The sequence below is a fragment of the Vicia villosa genome, unplaced genomic scaffold (genome assembly GCF_029867415.1).
Source record: "Vicia villosa cultivar HV-30 ecotype Madison, WI unplaced genomic scaffold, Vvil1.0 ctg.000399F_1_1, whole genome shotgun sequence".
In the NCBI taxonomy this organism is placed as follows: domain Eukaryota; kingdom Viridiplantae; phylum Streptophyta; class Magnoliopsida; order Fabales; family Fabaceae; genus Vicia; species Vicia villosa.
The window spans coordinates 534,479-550,198 of NW_026705179.1; the positions used below are offsets into that span (position 1 = coordinate 534,479).

The following is a 15,720-nucleotide window of genomic DNA, read 5'->3' on the forward strand; positions in this document are numbered from 1 at the left end:
CCCGTTCCTTCTGGGGTTCTCTGGTTCATAGTCAAGACGCTTCTTTGGTGGCGTGGGCTCTGATTTCCTGTGCGATGCGTCTGGCCTAATGCAAGCTCTCATTATTGTGTTTGTGTTTGGTGTTTGTGTTTTTGTGAATGCATTCAACCATAGGAACCCCTAATTTATAATAGTACTGGATAGAAAAGGAGTATTGTTGCGTACTATATACAAGCACGCCTAACTTGTATGATAAATGCAAGCACACTAATCAACGCCTGACTTGACGGGACTAGACAAAAGCACGCGTATTTGACTGTCCAAAATACAGACTGACAGTATGGGACATGAAGATAGCTTCACTACAAGACAAATACATGAGTAGTTGATTTAATTAAATATAGTACAATACATAACTAGTTGGTTTAATAAAAGATAGAACAAATACATGAAATACTAGTTGATTTAATAAAAGATAATACAAATACATAAGTAGTACAAATACAAATATAAATACGTTAGTACAAATACAACTACAAAAACATAAGTAGTGCAAACCATGACATACAATTAATTGTTGGTGGAGGTTGCTCCACGATTAGGACAGGTATTTTATTGTGCCTGACTTGACGACATATGCCACACTTTCTTACTATTTTCTCATGATCATCCATTTCGGTTCTGATGCGTGTGCTGTTGGGTCGACTTTGTTTCTTTCGCCGCATGTTGTCATTATGCTAAACCACGTCCCCCCATACGCAGACCAATAATCCTCCTTTGCCATCACTTGAAATGCATTGTTGTACATCCGAGCAAGGTCTCCGCTTTGTAAATAGGAGATAAAAGTGCTAAGGGATCTTGGTGCGTATACGAACATGCTGCTATTACATGAGAACAGGGCATGCGAAAGGCTTGAAACTTTCCGCAGTCGCACCACCCTTCGTCTGTAAGAACCCTGTATTATTGTCTTGGAAGGTCCTCGTTATGGTCAATTGTTTCTTTGACACTGAAGGTCCGGTTGAATCGGTCGAAAGATGTAACATTGTGGCTGTTGGCTTTGGCAGATTGCTCTTTCATGAATTTGACGCAGGTTTCGCTGAATACTTGTCCGGTTTCTAAAACTGCACTCCACCGCTCACCTCTTCTTGCGAAAAGAGAAGCCATCCTATAGTAGGTTTCTTGCACCAAGGCAGTAATCGGAAGGTGTTTGATGCCCTTAAATACTCCGTTCATAGACTCCACAAGATTTGTAGTCATGTGCCCCCATCGTTGCCCGTTGTCGTAGGATCTGGTCCATTTCTCTCTAGCTAGATTATCTATCCATCTGCCTGCATCAGGATTTGACAATACGATTTCATGTCGATAATATTGGAACGTCGGTTGAGTTAATGCATATCCAGCATTGACAAGAGTCTTCCGAAGAACCTTATCCCTTATCTCTCGCATGAAATTTTGTGCGATATGTCGAATATAATAAACATGCGTTGAAGGTGGGTTTTGCCAACCATTTTCTGGATTGTTGTACGCACTCTCGATGGAAGCATGCCTATCTGAAATCAAACAGAGCCCAGTTGGGGAGCAACGTGTGTCCGAAGATTTCTGAGAAAGAAACCCCAACCTCCAGCAGTTTCTCCTCCCACACGTTTCATCTTCCAACAGGTGAGTGTACAATAACTCTCGAGGATGTCTATATGTTGCTTGGTCTGCCCATTGATGGGAAGGTTGTTAATGGAAGTGTTCAACATGCAAATGAACTATGTGAGAAGGTGTTGGGAAAGGACCTGATTGTGACGATTCAAGGTTCAAGAGGCCAGGGTATCAGTCTAGCTTCCCTTAGAGATTATTATGACGAACTTAATTTGGACGACAACTCTACTGAGGAGCAAATTTTTCTTAAAACTAAGGTTTATATCATGTTAATGTTTGATAACCTCTTATTTCCAGAGTCGATAGGTAACACTGTCAACTTTTTTTATTTAAGTCTATTTGATAGCATCGGCAAAATAAGAAAGTATAGTTGGGAGTCTGCCGTTTTGGCCATGTTATATCAATCTCTCTATAAGAACGCATACGAAGACACTTGTACATTCTATGGATGCGCATTCCTTCTATATGTATGGGGTTAATGGAGAATGCCAACACTATCTCCTGCAGGCAGGGACAACTACACGTTCCCTTATGCAACAAGGTAAGTCTTTTTCAATTTGCTAACTCTTTTTTAAAAAAAATCTGAAATAACATGTTTGCTCTTTTTTTGTTTTAGGTTTTGTGGTCCTCGGTTGAATTACAACAGAAATCCAAGGGGGAATATTATATTGTATCGGCAACTATTGGATCACCTCCGAGCTCAAGATGTATTACCACTAAACTTCTTTATGATGTGTATATATGTATTACAAACCATCTTCCAAATAATATATTATATTCTTTTTTCCTATGCAGTTTAATTGAAGAACATACTTAGGGCTCGAACATGAGCCCAACGCCCGTGACCAAGAAGTTTGGGCTGCGGTAACACCTATCATAAGGTTCAACATTGTGGAGATGCACCATGCTGACCGTGTGAGACTCCAATTTGGCATGCATCAACCGATCCCGGATCCCCCCACTGATTTGGGTTGTTGGCATCTGAAAAGAGTGAATCACCAATGGGATCACTAAGATTGGAAATCATTCGCACCTGAATGTTGTGAGATGTGAAAGCAGTGTCGCCGCTATATGCTCTAGTTCCCCGTTTCCCAACTTCCGATGTATCCAACTGAAGATTATGTGAATTGGTATAGATCAGTCACAACCCCTAAAATGTATGTGTCCGACCCTTACTACTTACACGACCCCCGCCAACAGCAATACAACCAACAGCCACCCCAACAACACCAACATAGTCAACAACGTAACCAAGCCAACATAGCCTTCACCAAACACAGTACCAACACCACCAGACCTCCGAACACCCTTACCGTGAAGAGTAACAAACGCCCTACCAAAATCAACCCAGCCAACAACAGTCTTGGGGCTTCACCCAACAGCACCACGACGCGGGCCCCTCCACTAGGCAACCCAGCCAACGTCACTCCTGGGGCTTCACCCAACAGCACAACGACGCGGGCCCCTCTACTAGGCAACCCAGCTCCGACATGGGCCTATATGATGAATACGACCCAAACGAGCAAATGATCCCGCAATCGTCACGTTACCATAGCTCCCAACAATCACAACAACAACAATATGGCTACACCACACCCCAACAAACAATGCCTTTTTTCCAAGGCAACTCAAGCGCTGGATTTTACCGACCATATGAGACGACCCCACCACCACGACAAATCTTTGAGGGCATGGGGACCCGACTATTTGACTGTAGGATTGAAGACTACATGTCCAACGAGCGCATGGAGGGGCTAATTCGAGGCCCACCTACCCAAACACAACGAGAACATCCAAGGACTAGGGGGTTGTCGACCACCTTCCCAACGGATCCGAACAATGCCTTCTTGCGGAACTGATGGTCATAAGGGTCGCGATTAGAATAATTTTAATGTTTTTTAAAAATATATTCCCGTATTTCTCGTATTTGTAAAGTTTTTCCCGTATTTCTAGTTGTAATGCATCGTCTTATATCATTAATATATATTCCCATAATTCTAATTATTTATTTAGTAGATTTTTTTTAAATATTAAAAACAAAAACAAAAAAATTGAAGCACATTGGCGCCACCCGAGGTGGCTTAAAAAACTCCTCTTACACTATGGCGCCACCTGGGGTGGCGCATATGACCAAAAAATTACACTATGACGCCATGGGAGGTGGCTCCGGGTCAAGTTACTGTGCATAGAGAATAATCTATGCACCATGCATAGAATAATCTCTGCCCTTGGATCAACATTTTAATCTAACGGTGAATATTAGGCATATATAAGACATTTGGTAAAGAGGAAACCTAATCTCATTCTCTCGCTCTCTCACGATTTTGGGGCTTCGGAATCTCTCTCTCTCTCTCTCTCTCGTCGCCACCACCATCGCACTCTCTCTCTCGCCGCCACCACCATCGCACTCTCTCTCTTACTGCCACCACCATCGCACTCTCTCTCTCTCTCTCTCTCTCGCCGCCACCACCATCGCAGCACCTTCACCATCACCATCGCAGAACTTGTTTAGGTAATGCATGTTGATATGTAACTTGCTGAGTTATTAATAGACTGATTTGAGTAATATGTATGAAATAGAGTAATATGTATTGAGTAATGAGTGGTCTACTATGAGTAATGAGTAATATGTATTGAAGGGTGCTGTGTTTCACAAATTGTTGGAACACTTTTTGGCTCATTTTGTTTACCCATTTTGTCAATAGATTCTTGAATTGGAGTAATATCAATTTTAGCACCACCTGTTAACAAATTAGTCATAAACAAAACATTACAAATTTGACATAAATTGGTTCTAATTAACATTGTTACTAATCACCATTAAGTTAAATAATTACCTGTCCTAGTTGGATCAGTGACCTTGGTTTGATAATTAGCTGGAACATTTGCTTCAAATCTTCTTCCTGGTGCATGAGGATCTTCCTCCAAATTAACCTTAGATATAATTGTTCTCTCTTCCTTAACAAATGTTCTACCTGGCTCATGCTGATGATAATGTTCTTCTCCCATAATACTTGTTCCTTGCCTTTGTGTCAGATTTCTAACTTTAGCACTATCGTAAACTGCAAAAAGAAACATAACATAAATAAAACTGTAGCTTCTTTTTATGTAGAAAAAATAAACAAGTAACAAATGATGACTTGGTGCTCCATGAATTTCTGTGTCTTGGTCAACTTTTTTTTTTACTCAAGAAATTGTGACAACTTAATAATTCATGTTGAGTTACACAAGAAATTGTTGAGTTACTCAAGAAAAGTAATGACACGTGTGAAGTAATTACATATGTTTTTTTATCGTTTGACACGTGTTAGATAGTTTTATTTACGTGTCTTGTTCTCATATGTGTGTATAATCTGAAACTTTCGGAACAGAATAGCATGCTTCAAATAGATAATTTGTTAACAAATGCTTGTATATTTTTATTTTTTCTTTGTGAATCTAGAATAGCATGTTGTATTTGAATTTGAGTGAGCAATTCTACATAAGTATCTAGGATTGTAGTATGACATCTTATTGTAGTATGACATCTTTTTTATTGTTTATCAATTTTCTGAGTTTGACTGTTGGATAACTTTTGCAAAATAGCAGGAAAAGAAAGGTGGTACTCCGCCACCCCGGTTGAGACAAGCAAGAGTGTCTAATATTATTTGAGAAATATTGAGTAATCTGATTGATTACCTTGTTTAGGTAATGCGTGTTGATATGTAACTTGCTGAGTTATTAATAGACTGATTTGAGTAATATGTATGAAATAGAGTAATATGTATTGAGTAATGAGTGGTCTACTATGAGCACTATTTGTAGCAAGAAAGATTGAGTAATATACATGGTTGAGTAAAGAATGTTATGTTTTGATTAATATGTGGTTTGTATTGAATCATAACATTGAGTACTGTGAAATATAAATTGAGTAATCTGCAGTAGTTCCTAGAAGTAAGGATTTGAATAATCTGTTTTTGGATTTGAGTAATATGTTGTTAATATTGAGTATGTTCTGTTCCTTGCTTTCTGTTCTTGTTATTGAGTAATATGTTGTATGGACATATATGAAAACAAGATCTGCGGCACGAATTGACAACAATGACCATTCAGAAGATTTTGAGACAACAGAAGAGGAAGACTTAAATGATCGTACTGCTGCAGTTGGGACAGAAGAGGAAGAGGATGGAATTGCTGACATGAGAAATAAGAAAAGCAAAAAAACTTCATCAAGGATATTGCATAGAAGTAAGGATTTGAATAATCTGTTTTTGGATTTGAGTAATATGTTGTTAATATTGAGTATGTTCTGTTCCTTACTTTCTGTTCTTGTTATTGAGTAATATGTTGTATGGACAGATATGAAAACAAGATCTGCGGCACGAATTGACAACAATGACCATTCAGAAGATTTTGAGACAACAGAAGAGGAAGACTTAAATGATCGTACTGCTGCAGTTAGCACATAAGAGGATGAGGATGGAATTGCTGACATGAGAAATAAGAAAAGCAAAAAAACTTCATCAAGGATATTGCATAGGTGTTTTCCTAAGAAGCTGACAAAATTAGTTTTGTTGTTGAACGAGGGAAAGAAAGATCCTAGGAAGAAAGAAGACTGTATTAAGAAAGAGAAGTATATTAAGGAATGTGGATTTGGCGGATTGTTGAAACTGAACATCACCATTATCCCGGGGGTATTTGTAAGCTGGATTTTAAATAACTTTGACAAACATAGGGGAATGATTGTCAATGAAAATGCAAGAATTACTGTTGGAGAAGAAGATGTGAAGAGGGTATATGATTTGCCAAGGGGTAAGAAGATAATTGATTTGGAAAAGGTTAACAAATCAAATAAAGAAAAGTTGAAGAAATTTAAGGAGCAGCTCGGGTACATAGGGGAGACTTATGATAGTATGATCAACATACATACCAATGTTTTGTATGAAAAATTGATGAAGTTTGAAATCACAAAGAACAAAGCTTGGGCAAAAGGTTTTATATTATTGGCTATCGGAACCATTCTTTGCCCTACTACTTCATATTTGGTTAGTTTGAACTATGCTACAGTGTTGAGCGAAGTAAAGAAAGTTAGTAACTACAACTGGTGTCAACACTTAATTCAACATGCCAACGGAGGGATTAAGAAAGATGCATGTTCTGGGAAAGCAGACTTCCACTTTCTTCTAGTATGTAATCTATTAAAATATTGTTTTCATTGAATGTATCCTCTTTAAATTTTATTTAATAATCAAATTTAATATCTTCATTGTAGGTACATTTTTTAGATATGGTGCAAACAACCAAAAAGAAGAAAATAGTTGAAAAACCACCAAGTTGTGGAAATTGGGAGGATGACATTGTGAGCTTGGAGTTGAAGAAAATAAAGGAGAAGGGAGGTTTCAACAAGGTGATCGTTCTTGATAAACAAGATTGTGATATTCCAGAAAGTAGTATGGCAGCAAAAGACATGGATGATGAAGTGATGCATGACAAAATTGCTGAGACTGCAAAATGCAGTAGAGAGAAAGTGATCCAAAGAAAAGGGAAAAAGCGAAAGACACAAAATGTGGATGATGAAATGATGGAGGCTCATTTGGCTCCACAAGACTACGCATTAGAAGAGGTATATCTGAACAAAATACTCAATATTCAAATTTAGTAGTGTAATATATTAGCAGTATTGAGTATTGAGTAATGCTTAATATATGGTCATTTTCATTGTTATTTGAGTATAGAGTATTGTGTAATATATGACCATTCATTGTTATTTTAATATTCAGTATTGAGTGCTACAGTTTGAGTATTGAGTATTGCATAATATATGGCTATTCATTGTTATTTTAGAATTCAGTATTACAGTTTGAGAGTACATGTTTAATATGTGGCTATACATGCTTAGTTTGAGTAATATGTGGCTATTCATTTGAGTGGTTTTATGTACATTGCAGGCTAAAAAACAAATAAAAATTTGTGATGAAAAGCTGAAGTTTTGGGCAGATTGGAAGACTTATTGGGTCAAACAGGTAGAGGAAGCTGAGTCTTCAATGAGAACAGGAAAAGAAGTTGGAGACAAGGAGCATCGTTCTAATACGGGAAAAGAAGTTGGAGATAAAGAGGATGATGCACATGAGCCTAGAAATGCAAGTCCTGAATTGGTTGAGAGTGAAGACAAGGATGATGATTCGGATCATGGGCTTGAAGAAGAAGCTGCAAATTTAGTTGATAAAGAGGATGATGCAGAACAGCCCGGAAAAGAAGATGATGCAAATCAGCCTGAAAAAGAAAGTCAAGAGAAGCATGGTGATACAGCTGAGATGAATGATTCTGATTGGGGTCAGCCTTCTTTTAGTCTAGGATTCAGTACTCCTATATCATTGGAAGTAGTATTACCAGTGGAAGAAAGTAGAAAGTCACCATCTGATGTGGCAACATACACACTTATGGAGAACATACCACAAAATGAACAGTTTCCGCTTCCAAAAAGGATCTCAGCATTGTCACAATACTTTAGATCCCCATATGTAATGCAAATGAAGAAGGCAAAATTGAGTGAGGAAGACACACAATTGGTCAACTATGCGTGGACATTGGCAGAAGCAAATGGAGGAGCTATGTACGTTGATTTTTTAATTCCAGCCATTTAATATTTTTTTTAACTTCAATTTTTAAATGAGATTCATTATATTTCATCTCTAATTGATAATGATTTTAACATGAAGGGAGGTATTGTTCCAAGACAAATGCAAGATGTTAGAAAACCTTAACAGGGGATCCTTATTTTGTCTCAAGAAGGATTGTAAGTTAGAGGGGGATGTCATTGGAAACTATTTTAGTTTCTTGAATAAAAAAGAGATGATGAAAGGAAAGATGAAAAGGTTCATATTCCCGGTTACATATGAAGTAAGTATTACATATTGATTAGTTTTAATTAACTAAAATTTACAATATCTTCATTGTTTAAATTCCCATATTAAATGTATTTTGTTATAATTATTTGCACATAGTTTGAGCATGGCGTCAAGATCACTAGACGCAAAAAGGATCATAGAGAAGCCCATGTAGTGGCTGAGTATGCAAAAGATTTAATAAGACAGCTCAAATACATGGATTTTAATGATATAGACATCGAAAATCCTTAATATGTAAGTACCTTTTTGCTTAATATTTGTGCTAGTATTGAACATATTGTAAATATATTGTTGTGGCGTTACATCTACATGATAGTATACATAGTTTAAATAGGCCCAAGTTACTGTGCATAGAAAATATGTAGGATAATATTCAATAATGTTTAAGTAATATGTTGATAGTATTGAGTAATCTGTTTTGATTAATTATAAGGTTAGCTATAGCAATCTGTTTTGATTAATATGTTGATAGTATTGAGTAATCTGTACTGAGTAATCTGTATTGAGTAATCTGTTTTGATAGTATTAAGTTCCATGTTGATTATTGTACTCATGATTTCTTTTCATCATTACAGTGGTTTTTCCCAGTTTATTTGAAGAGTCACTATGCTGCATATGTGATTGATTTCAAAGAACAAAGGTTCGGATTTCTGAATAGTTGTGAAAGGTTCACATTTCAAAAAGAAGATGAATGGGACAACTGGGGGAAGTGGAAAGTGAGATATGGGATGGAGTTGATAAATGCTAAGAGAAATGAACCTATAGACTTTAGTCAATGGAGTTGGGAGGATGTGAAATTGCCTTTACAACATGATAGGAAATCATGCGGGCTATTTGTTCTGACATATATTGAGAAATGGGATAGCAAGCAAGCTGCAATTTGGGATTTTTTTAAGCATTGGGATATGATGACAAATGAAGAGCAAGATGATTTCATGGAGATTCAAAGAGTAAAAGTGCTGCTAGACATCTTGAAGTGTGAGGACAATGAGCTGCTTCAAAACTTGACAAAGTTAGCTCTGACCTTGGCAGAAGAAGAGGCTGCATGTGCTATGGCGGATGACTTGGAGAAAGAAGCAGAGAAGAACAATAAAAAGGTGAAGACAAAGAAGTCAGCCCCTAACTTGGGTGAAGAAGAGGAAGAATGTTCTATGGCACAAGTCCTTGAGAAAGAAGCTGAAGAGGTCGTAGACAAGATCGAGAAAGAAGCCGGGAAGAAGACAAAAAAACATAGGACAAAAAGGAAAAAAACTCTATATTGAATTGTGTAGTAAGAATGTTGGTTTCTAGAATTGATAAAGTTGGACTTGTATGAGCAAATTGTTTCTTTAAGCTTAAATTTGGACAAATTGTTTCTTTAATACCAAACATATGCTATATTCATTTTGATGCTGGGACAAGATGTGTCATGTGATGATGTATAGTTCTGCATTGTTTCTAGTCAATTTTGTAGTTGTTATATAATGAAGTATTTATGTGGAGAAATAGGGTATTGGCTGGTTAGTTAAATTCTGGCTGTTGTGGTCTTACATCCTTTTTAATATGCAGAAATCACCGTGGTTTGAGGCATTATTGGGGTATTGAGTATTGAGTGGTGAGTATTGTGTATTGAGTGGTGAGTATTGAGTATTGAGTAATACATGCTTAGTATTGATTAATATGTGGCATGACGGTGATATTATTTTTAATTATGATTTATTTTTCTGTATAATACACTCTTTTTCTTACAAGCAAGTAGTTTTAAGCACATTTATATTTAATGTCTGAGTACTGTGGTAACATTTTTTTATGTGGAGCTTTGTCTGGGAATTGCAAGGGTAGGCTAATATGATGGTAGAGTGGCCTTGATCAATTTTGAGAATGGTCCCGAAAGAAACATTGTGTTGCTTGAGTTGCAGCACTTAGTTCACCTCAGAATAATTTTATACAAGGTTGTGTTCAAGTTTGCAAAACAACTTTATACAGGGCTGTGTTCAAATTTATAGAGCTCATTCATGTTATATTTGGTACAAGTTTATTTATTCTAAGCTTAGCTGATACTACTGTCACGAGGGATGCTAAGTTACATCCTTGCATTTTCATGAGATTTATCTTTTTCTTTTCTTGGTTGCTACCTAAAGGTAAAATTAATAAGTAATAGATAAATAATGCTTTAATAGACAAATTTGTATTTTGATGAGGATTTGGTGTGGCTAAGGGTATAGTAATTTGTGTTTAGTTTTTTATTTGTGTGTAATTTTCCAATCCACGTTCCTCTCTATTTACTAGATATTAACTTCTGCAACCTACTTATTATTGGAGCTTTGCCTTTGTCTTGTAGGACATCATGGCTTTGCAAACAAACTTGCTTAGATACAGAAATACATTTATTATATATTTATTAAGAAATAATATGCATTTAAGTACAAAGAAAAGTAAGTTTCATTGTTGGTGAAGTATGCTTGAAGAAATGTGCTATTGTTGAAGTCGTGGAAGAATAGTTCAAGTAACAATGTCTGGCCAATACTATGTCACAAATAAATGAAGCCGTTTATTTCAAAGGCATTCTGCATGTGCAACAGAGAGATTGAAAACACAGAAAAGAGCTATTGCTTTAAGTACTTCATGTGGTTATTAACTGAGAAGATAAGTTCCTATCCAAAGTTATTACTTTAAGCAAATTCAATACTATGTAGCAGAAGCTAAATTGGCAATAACTAAAACAATCAAATTGTAGACTGAAATATAAAATTCTGCTTACAGTATGATGAAAATTTGAAATAGTAGACTGAAATATAATTGTCTAAAATAATGGAAAGAAATTAATGAAAATCAATCAACATTGTTGATTGTTAAAGCTAATTTTGCAGCATCTTCTTCTTTCTTTTGTTTCTTCCGCTGTGCGATGAATCTTTGTCTCTCCCTAGCTAACTCATAATCACTTTTGAGCCGTTTCTTAGCCCTGATTGGATTGGGTCTCTTTTTGAACTTTTTTCCACTAGAATCAACTACAAGAGGTTTAGCAACACTAGTATCTTTGCAAGATGCAGACCTGGAAGATGAAGGTTGACCGGAAACACCTTTAGCAACAATCAACTCTTCTGCTTGCTTCCCACATTCAATTGCAGCATTAAGAAAAAATTGGCACGCATCAGCGTCCATGCAAACACGGGTTATAATCTGAAGCATAACACCAGAAGCTTGTTGATATCTTTGTGCAAAAGTAGTATCTTGAATACCTCCAATACTGATGGGTTTTAAAGCATCAAGGGATGGACAGATTCCTTTAGTCCAACGCTTCAATATGTAGTGGTCAGGTATGGACTTCAAGGACTAGTATTGGACAGAACTCCCTAAGAAGTCTAATATCTTGAAAACATGGCGACATAAGAATCCCCGGTTCTCGAACATCCGACATGTACAAGTAAAAATCTTGTTCCCAATATCTACAGTAACAACCCTCTCATCAAGTCGCAAAGGATCTTGATCATTAGGAAGAAGGTTTTCTGGAACTTCTTCGACCGACATATAAACATTCGCAGCGGCATCATTATCAAAATCCATCTCATCGGCATCACGAACAAGTTGAATTGTGAACACTTTGAAAACTCTATTAGAAATTGAACTTCTTGACGTGTCCTCCTCATAATAATATTTGAAAGAAAGATCATATTGCTTGTGAATGAATACAAACGATGCTGGAGTATACTTGGCGACAACGGACCTCATGAGTTGGCTGTTGGGATAATTGTTTCTTGGCCTAGTATTGGCAGCCTTGAAATCACAATCAGCATGATTATCTCGCATTTTCTCAACCATAACATTGAAATGGATAAAGAATTGCACAAGTGAGTGGTCTGGCTGAAGAAAGTGGCGAAGAAAGGCATTGAATGACTCGCTTAACTGTGTGGTCTTCAAACCGGTAGTGAAGTGTGATTTCACCCAAGCAGAAGACCATTGAGTACGATTACGATGAATCTGGACAAGCCAAGTAAATTCAGAAGTGGCTTTACCACCAAAACAATTTTGAAGCATCTTATTCCAATTGAAGTCAAACTCTGCCTCATCATCAACATTCGAAACCAAGTGATGTAGTTCGTCAAGAAATGCACCATTGCAACGAGAGCCTAAGTTGGACTTTGCATTCTCCCCCATGTGCCAAGAACACAACCCATGGAAGACATCGGGGAAGATGTTTGGAACTGACTTCATCAAAGCAGAAGCTTGGTCTGTATAAATTGTAATGGGTTTCTTATTTTTCATGCACTTCAGGAAAGTGGTAAACAACCAATCAAAACTTGCTGAAGTCTCATCGTAGAGCATGGCACAACCAAATAATACACTCTTACGGTGGTTGTCAAATCCAAGGAACGGAGCTGGTATGTATGACAAAAACATATAACGAAAAAGTTAAAACAATTGATGTTATCAATATAAAAGCAGTGTCATACCTAAAACAAAGGATGTTATCAATATATCTTTATACTAATATATATAATGATGTAATAATAAATATGGTAGAGAGAATATATCAATGCACTGATAATTACAAAATAAAATGGAAGCTTGATATAATAGTAGTGAAATGAAAAGAACACATACCTAATGGGCGATACTCCGTATTTGTTCGATAAGTTGTGTCGAAACTGATGAGATCACCAAATAATTCATAGTCTTGCTGCATGATTGCATCTGACCAGAAAATACTAGCTATGTTCTCTTCAGAATCTACTTGGATATCATAATAAAATGATGGGTTCCTCAAAGCTTCGTTTCTAAGATATTCTTGGATAATAGTTGCATCACCAATGACCATTTCCTTTTGTCGAACAGTGGTGAGAAAGTTCTTTAAATCTTGGAAGCAATACCCAAGGTTCTTTGAACCACCAGCTATTTGACGCATAACTTGAAAGGAGGATCTTACAGACATGCCTGATTTTGAATTTATTATAGCAAGTTGTTTTTGAGGCTCACTAATCTCTCGAGCCGATCTCAAGTAATGCGAATGCTCGGGTTTATGGAAAGGGTGGTTATGAGTAACATTCCATTTGTATATGTGATAACCTTTAACATTGGAATCATACTTCAACGAAATACTAGCTGGGCAACCAGTCCTTTCCTCGGGAAGTTCTTTCTCTTTCTGATATTCAATGAGAACAGGAGTATCCGAGTTTGTCTTGTTCTTAGGATCTGCCCGACTTCCGTGCTTGAAACCATGCTTGTTACAAACATAACGGATATATTGCACAATGTCTGTAACACCCTTCTAATACCCCGCATAAATAATAAACAATAATCAGAGTAAACATGAATAAGGGCATTACAACTTCCAAATAATTAAACAATAATACTCATGTCATGCCATAAAAGAGAACGTCAACCAAATTTATTCAGATCATCATGTTTAGCACAGCGGAATTATCTTTAACATCTGAATAACAAACAGCCAAGTCACGGACTTAAAACATCAACATAAAAATCCATCCAAAATAAAAAGAATTTAACAAGAAACTCTAAACGACGCCCCCAGTGTTACACGACCAGAGCATGACACGGACCCAACTGACTCTAACGAACTACTTGACGAGCTAATCCTCACCAAGTACGAGAGCTACTCCTCAATCTGAAAAATAACAACAGTAAGGGTGAGTCTCATTCACATTTAACTAATGTTATAAGATATAGATAATAAAATATCATTTCACATGCCATTCACCCAATCGCAGTTATGATCAGATTCAAACCATACAATCAGTAAGCAAACAACCAAATTAATACATATTATAACATTGGACAATCTTCCATTCATGTTATAATAGCAAAACAGCCTAATGCAATGCAACTACATGCATGTGGTACCAAAATCTGGGATAACCCAACTCACCGACCCACCATCGTCAAGGATACGGTAACACCCACTCACTAATTCCACACAATGGGAATTAGCTACCACTGATCCACCATCGTCAAGGACCAGCCACATAATGATTATGAATGCATGCATCAACCATAACATGCTCATCACCCACATACATCGATCAATGTCATAATCATCAAATAAACACATATTTCATACCAACAATACATGTATAATAAACACCAGTTATAACCACAACATCATACAGGTAAGACATTCATTAGTGTACCTATAAACACATCCCGCCACAAACAAATAAGATCGGGTGTTTTAAAAATAATTCAAGCCACAACTCAAAACACCATTTAATTATATAAATTATTTGATTAGCTTCACTGTACTCGAAACGGCACCAAAATCCGGTTTACGGTTTAAAAGTTACACATTTTTAAACTTTTCAAAACGGCCTATCGCCAACAGCACGCGGCGCCACACACAGTTCGCGGCGCGGAACGAATAGGAACTGCGCCTTCGCGGCGCAGACAAGGGTTCGCGGCGCGGAACGAGAAGGAACTACGCCTTCGCGGCGCGGCCATATGCTCGCGGCGCGTACTGAACACAACAAAACTTCCTGGCCTTCTGCCAAGCAGTTCGCGGCGCCAACTCCTGGACGCGGCGCGAACTGGCGATTTCCAGAACTCCGAATCGCAGAAAACAGCCTGCGATTTTGCCCTTCCTTCACCAATTCATGACCAAACCAATCCCATTCCAACCAGATTTGCATACAGTGAAACAAACACATATTATAACACATTTATAATACATTCAACCATCCAATTATCACCAATACATGATCAATGTAATCATTATGCATCAATCCTCCCAAAACCTAACACTTCTATAACCTAAGCACAACCCAATTGATACGAATAACACGATCAAATTCTATCATACTACCTATAATCCCATAATAGAAGATAAACTGGAAGAGTCCCCCCTTACTTGAAGGTTGATTCTTCGCTCTTCCTCGGGTCGCACTTCTCCGCTCCTCTTCTCTTTTCACGTTCAGACTCTTCTCTTCTCCTTAGTTCTATTCCTCTTTCCCACAATTCCTCTATTTTGTGGAAAATAAAATAAAACTATTTTAATTAGTAATAGGGCCTACCAATACACCCCCTCTTTATTAAAAGCGACGCTGGCCCATCAGTCTCATTATTCCCATTTTTCTCAGTTAACTCAAATAATTCTAATATTTAATCCAAAAATTAATTAAATTAAATAAGGAATTTTATGGGGTGTTACAACTCTCCCCCACTAGAAAAGTTTTCTTCCTCGAAAACATACCTTAGGCAAAGAGTTCCGGGTAGGAGT

General features: G+C 37.2%; 1 protein-coding gene across 1 annotated transcript; it reads right to left on the minus strand.

Moving 5' to 3' along the window:
* Positions 1-11,324: 11,324 nt before the first annotated feature.
* On the minus strand, positions 11,325-14,630 carry LOC131627738 (protein FAR1-RELATED SEQUENCE 5-like). Its single transcript, XM_058898592.1, has 4 exons — positions 14,625-14,630; positions 13,095-13,758; positions 11,943-12,868; positions 11,325-11,825 (listed from the first exon to the last, which is right to left on the minus strand). The coding sequence occupies exons 1-4, from the start codon at positions 14,628-14,630 to the stop codon at positions 11,325-11,327; spliced, it is 2,097 nt and encodes a 698-aa protein (XP_058754575.1).
* Positions 14,631-15,720: the final 1,090 nt, after the last annotated feature.

Coding starts and splice junctions, on each gene's coding strand:
- LOC131627738 (XM_058898592.1), bottom strand. Junction 12,869..13,094: donor TACGGAGTATCGCCCATTAG/GTATGTGTTCTT, acceptor CATACATACCAG/CTCCGTTCCTTGGATTTGAC. Junction 11,826..11,942: donor TTGATGAGAGGGTTGTTACT/GTAGATATTGGG, acceptor GTCCAATACTAG/TCCTTGAAGTCCATACCTGA.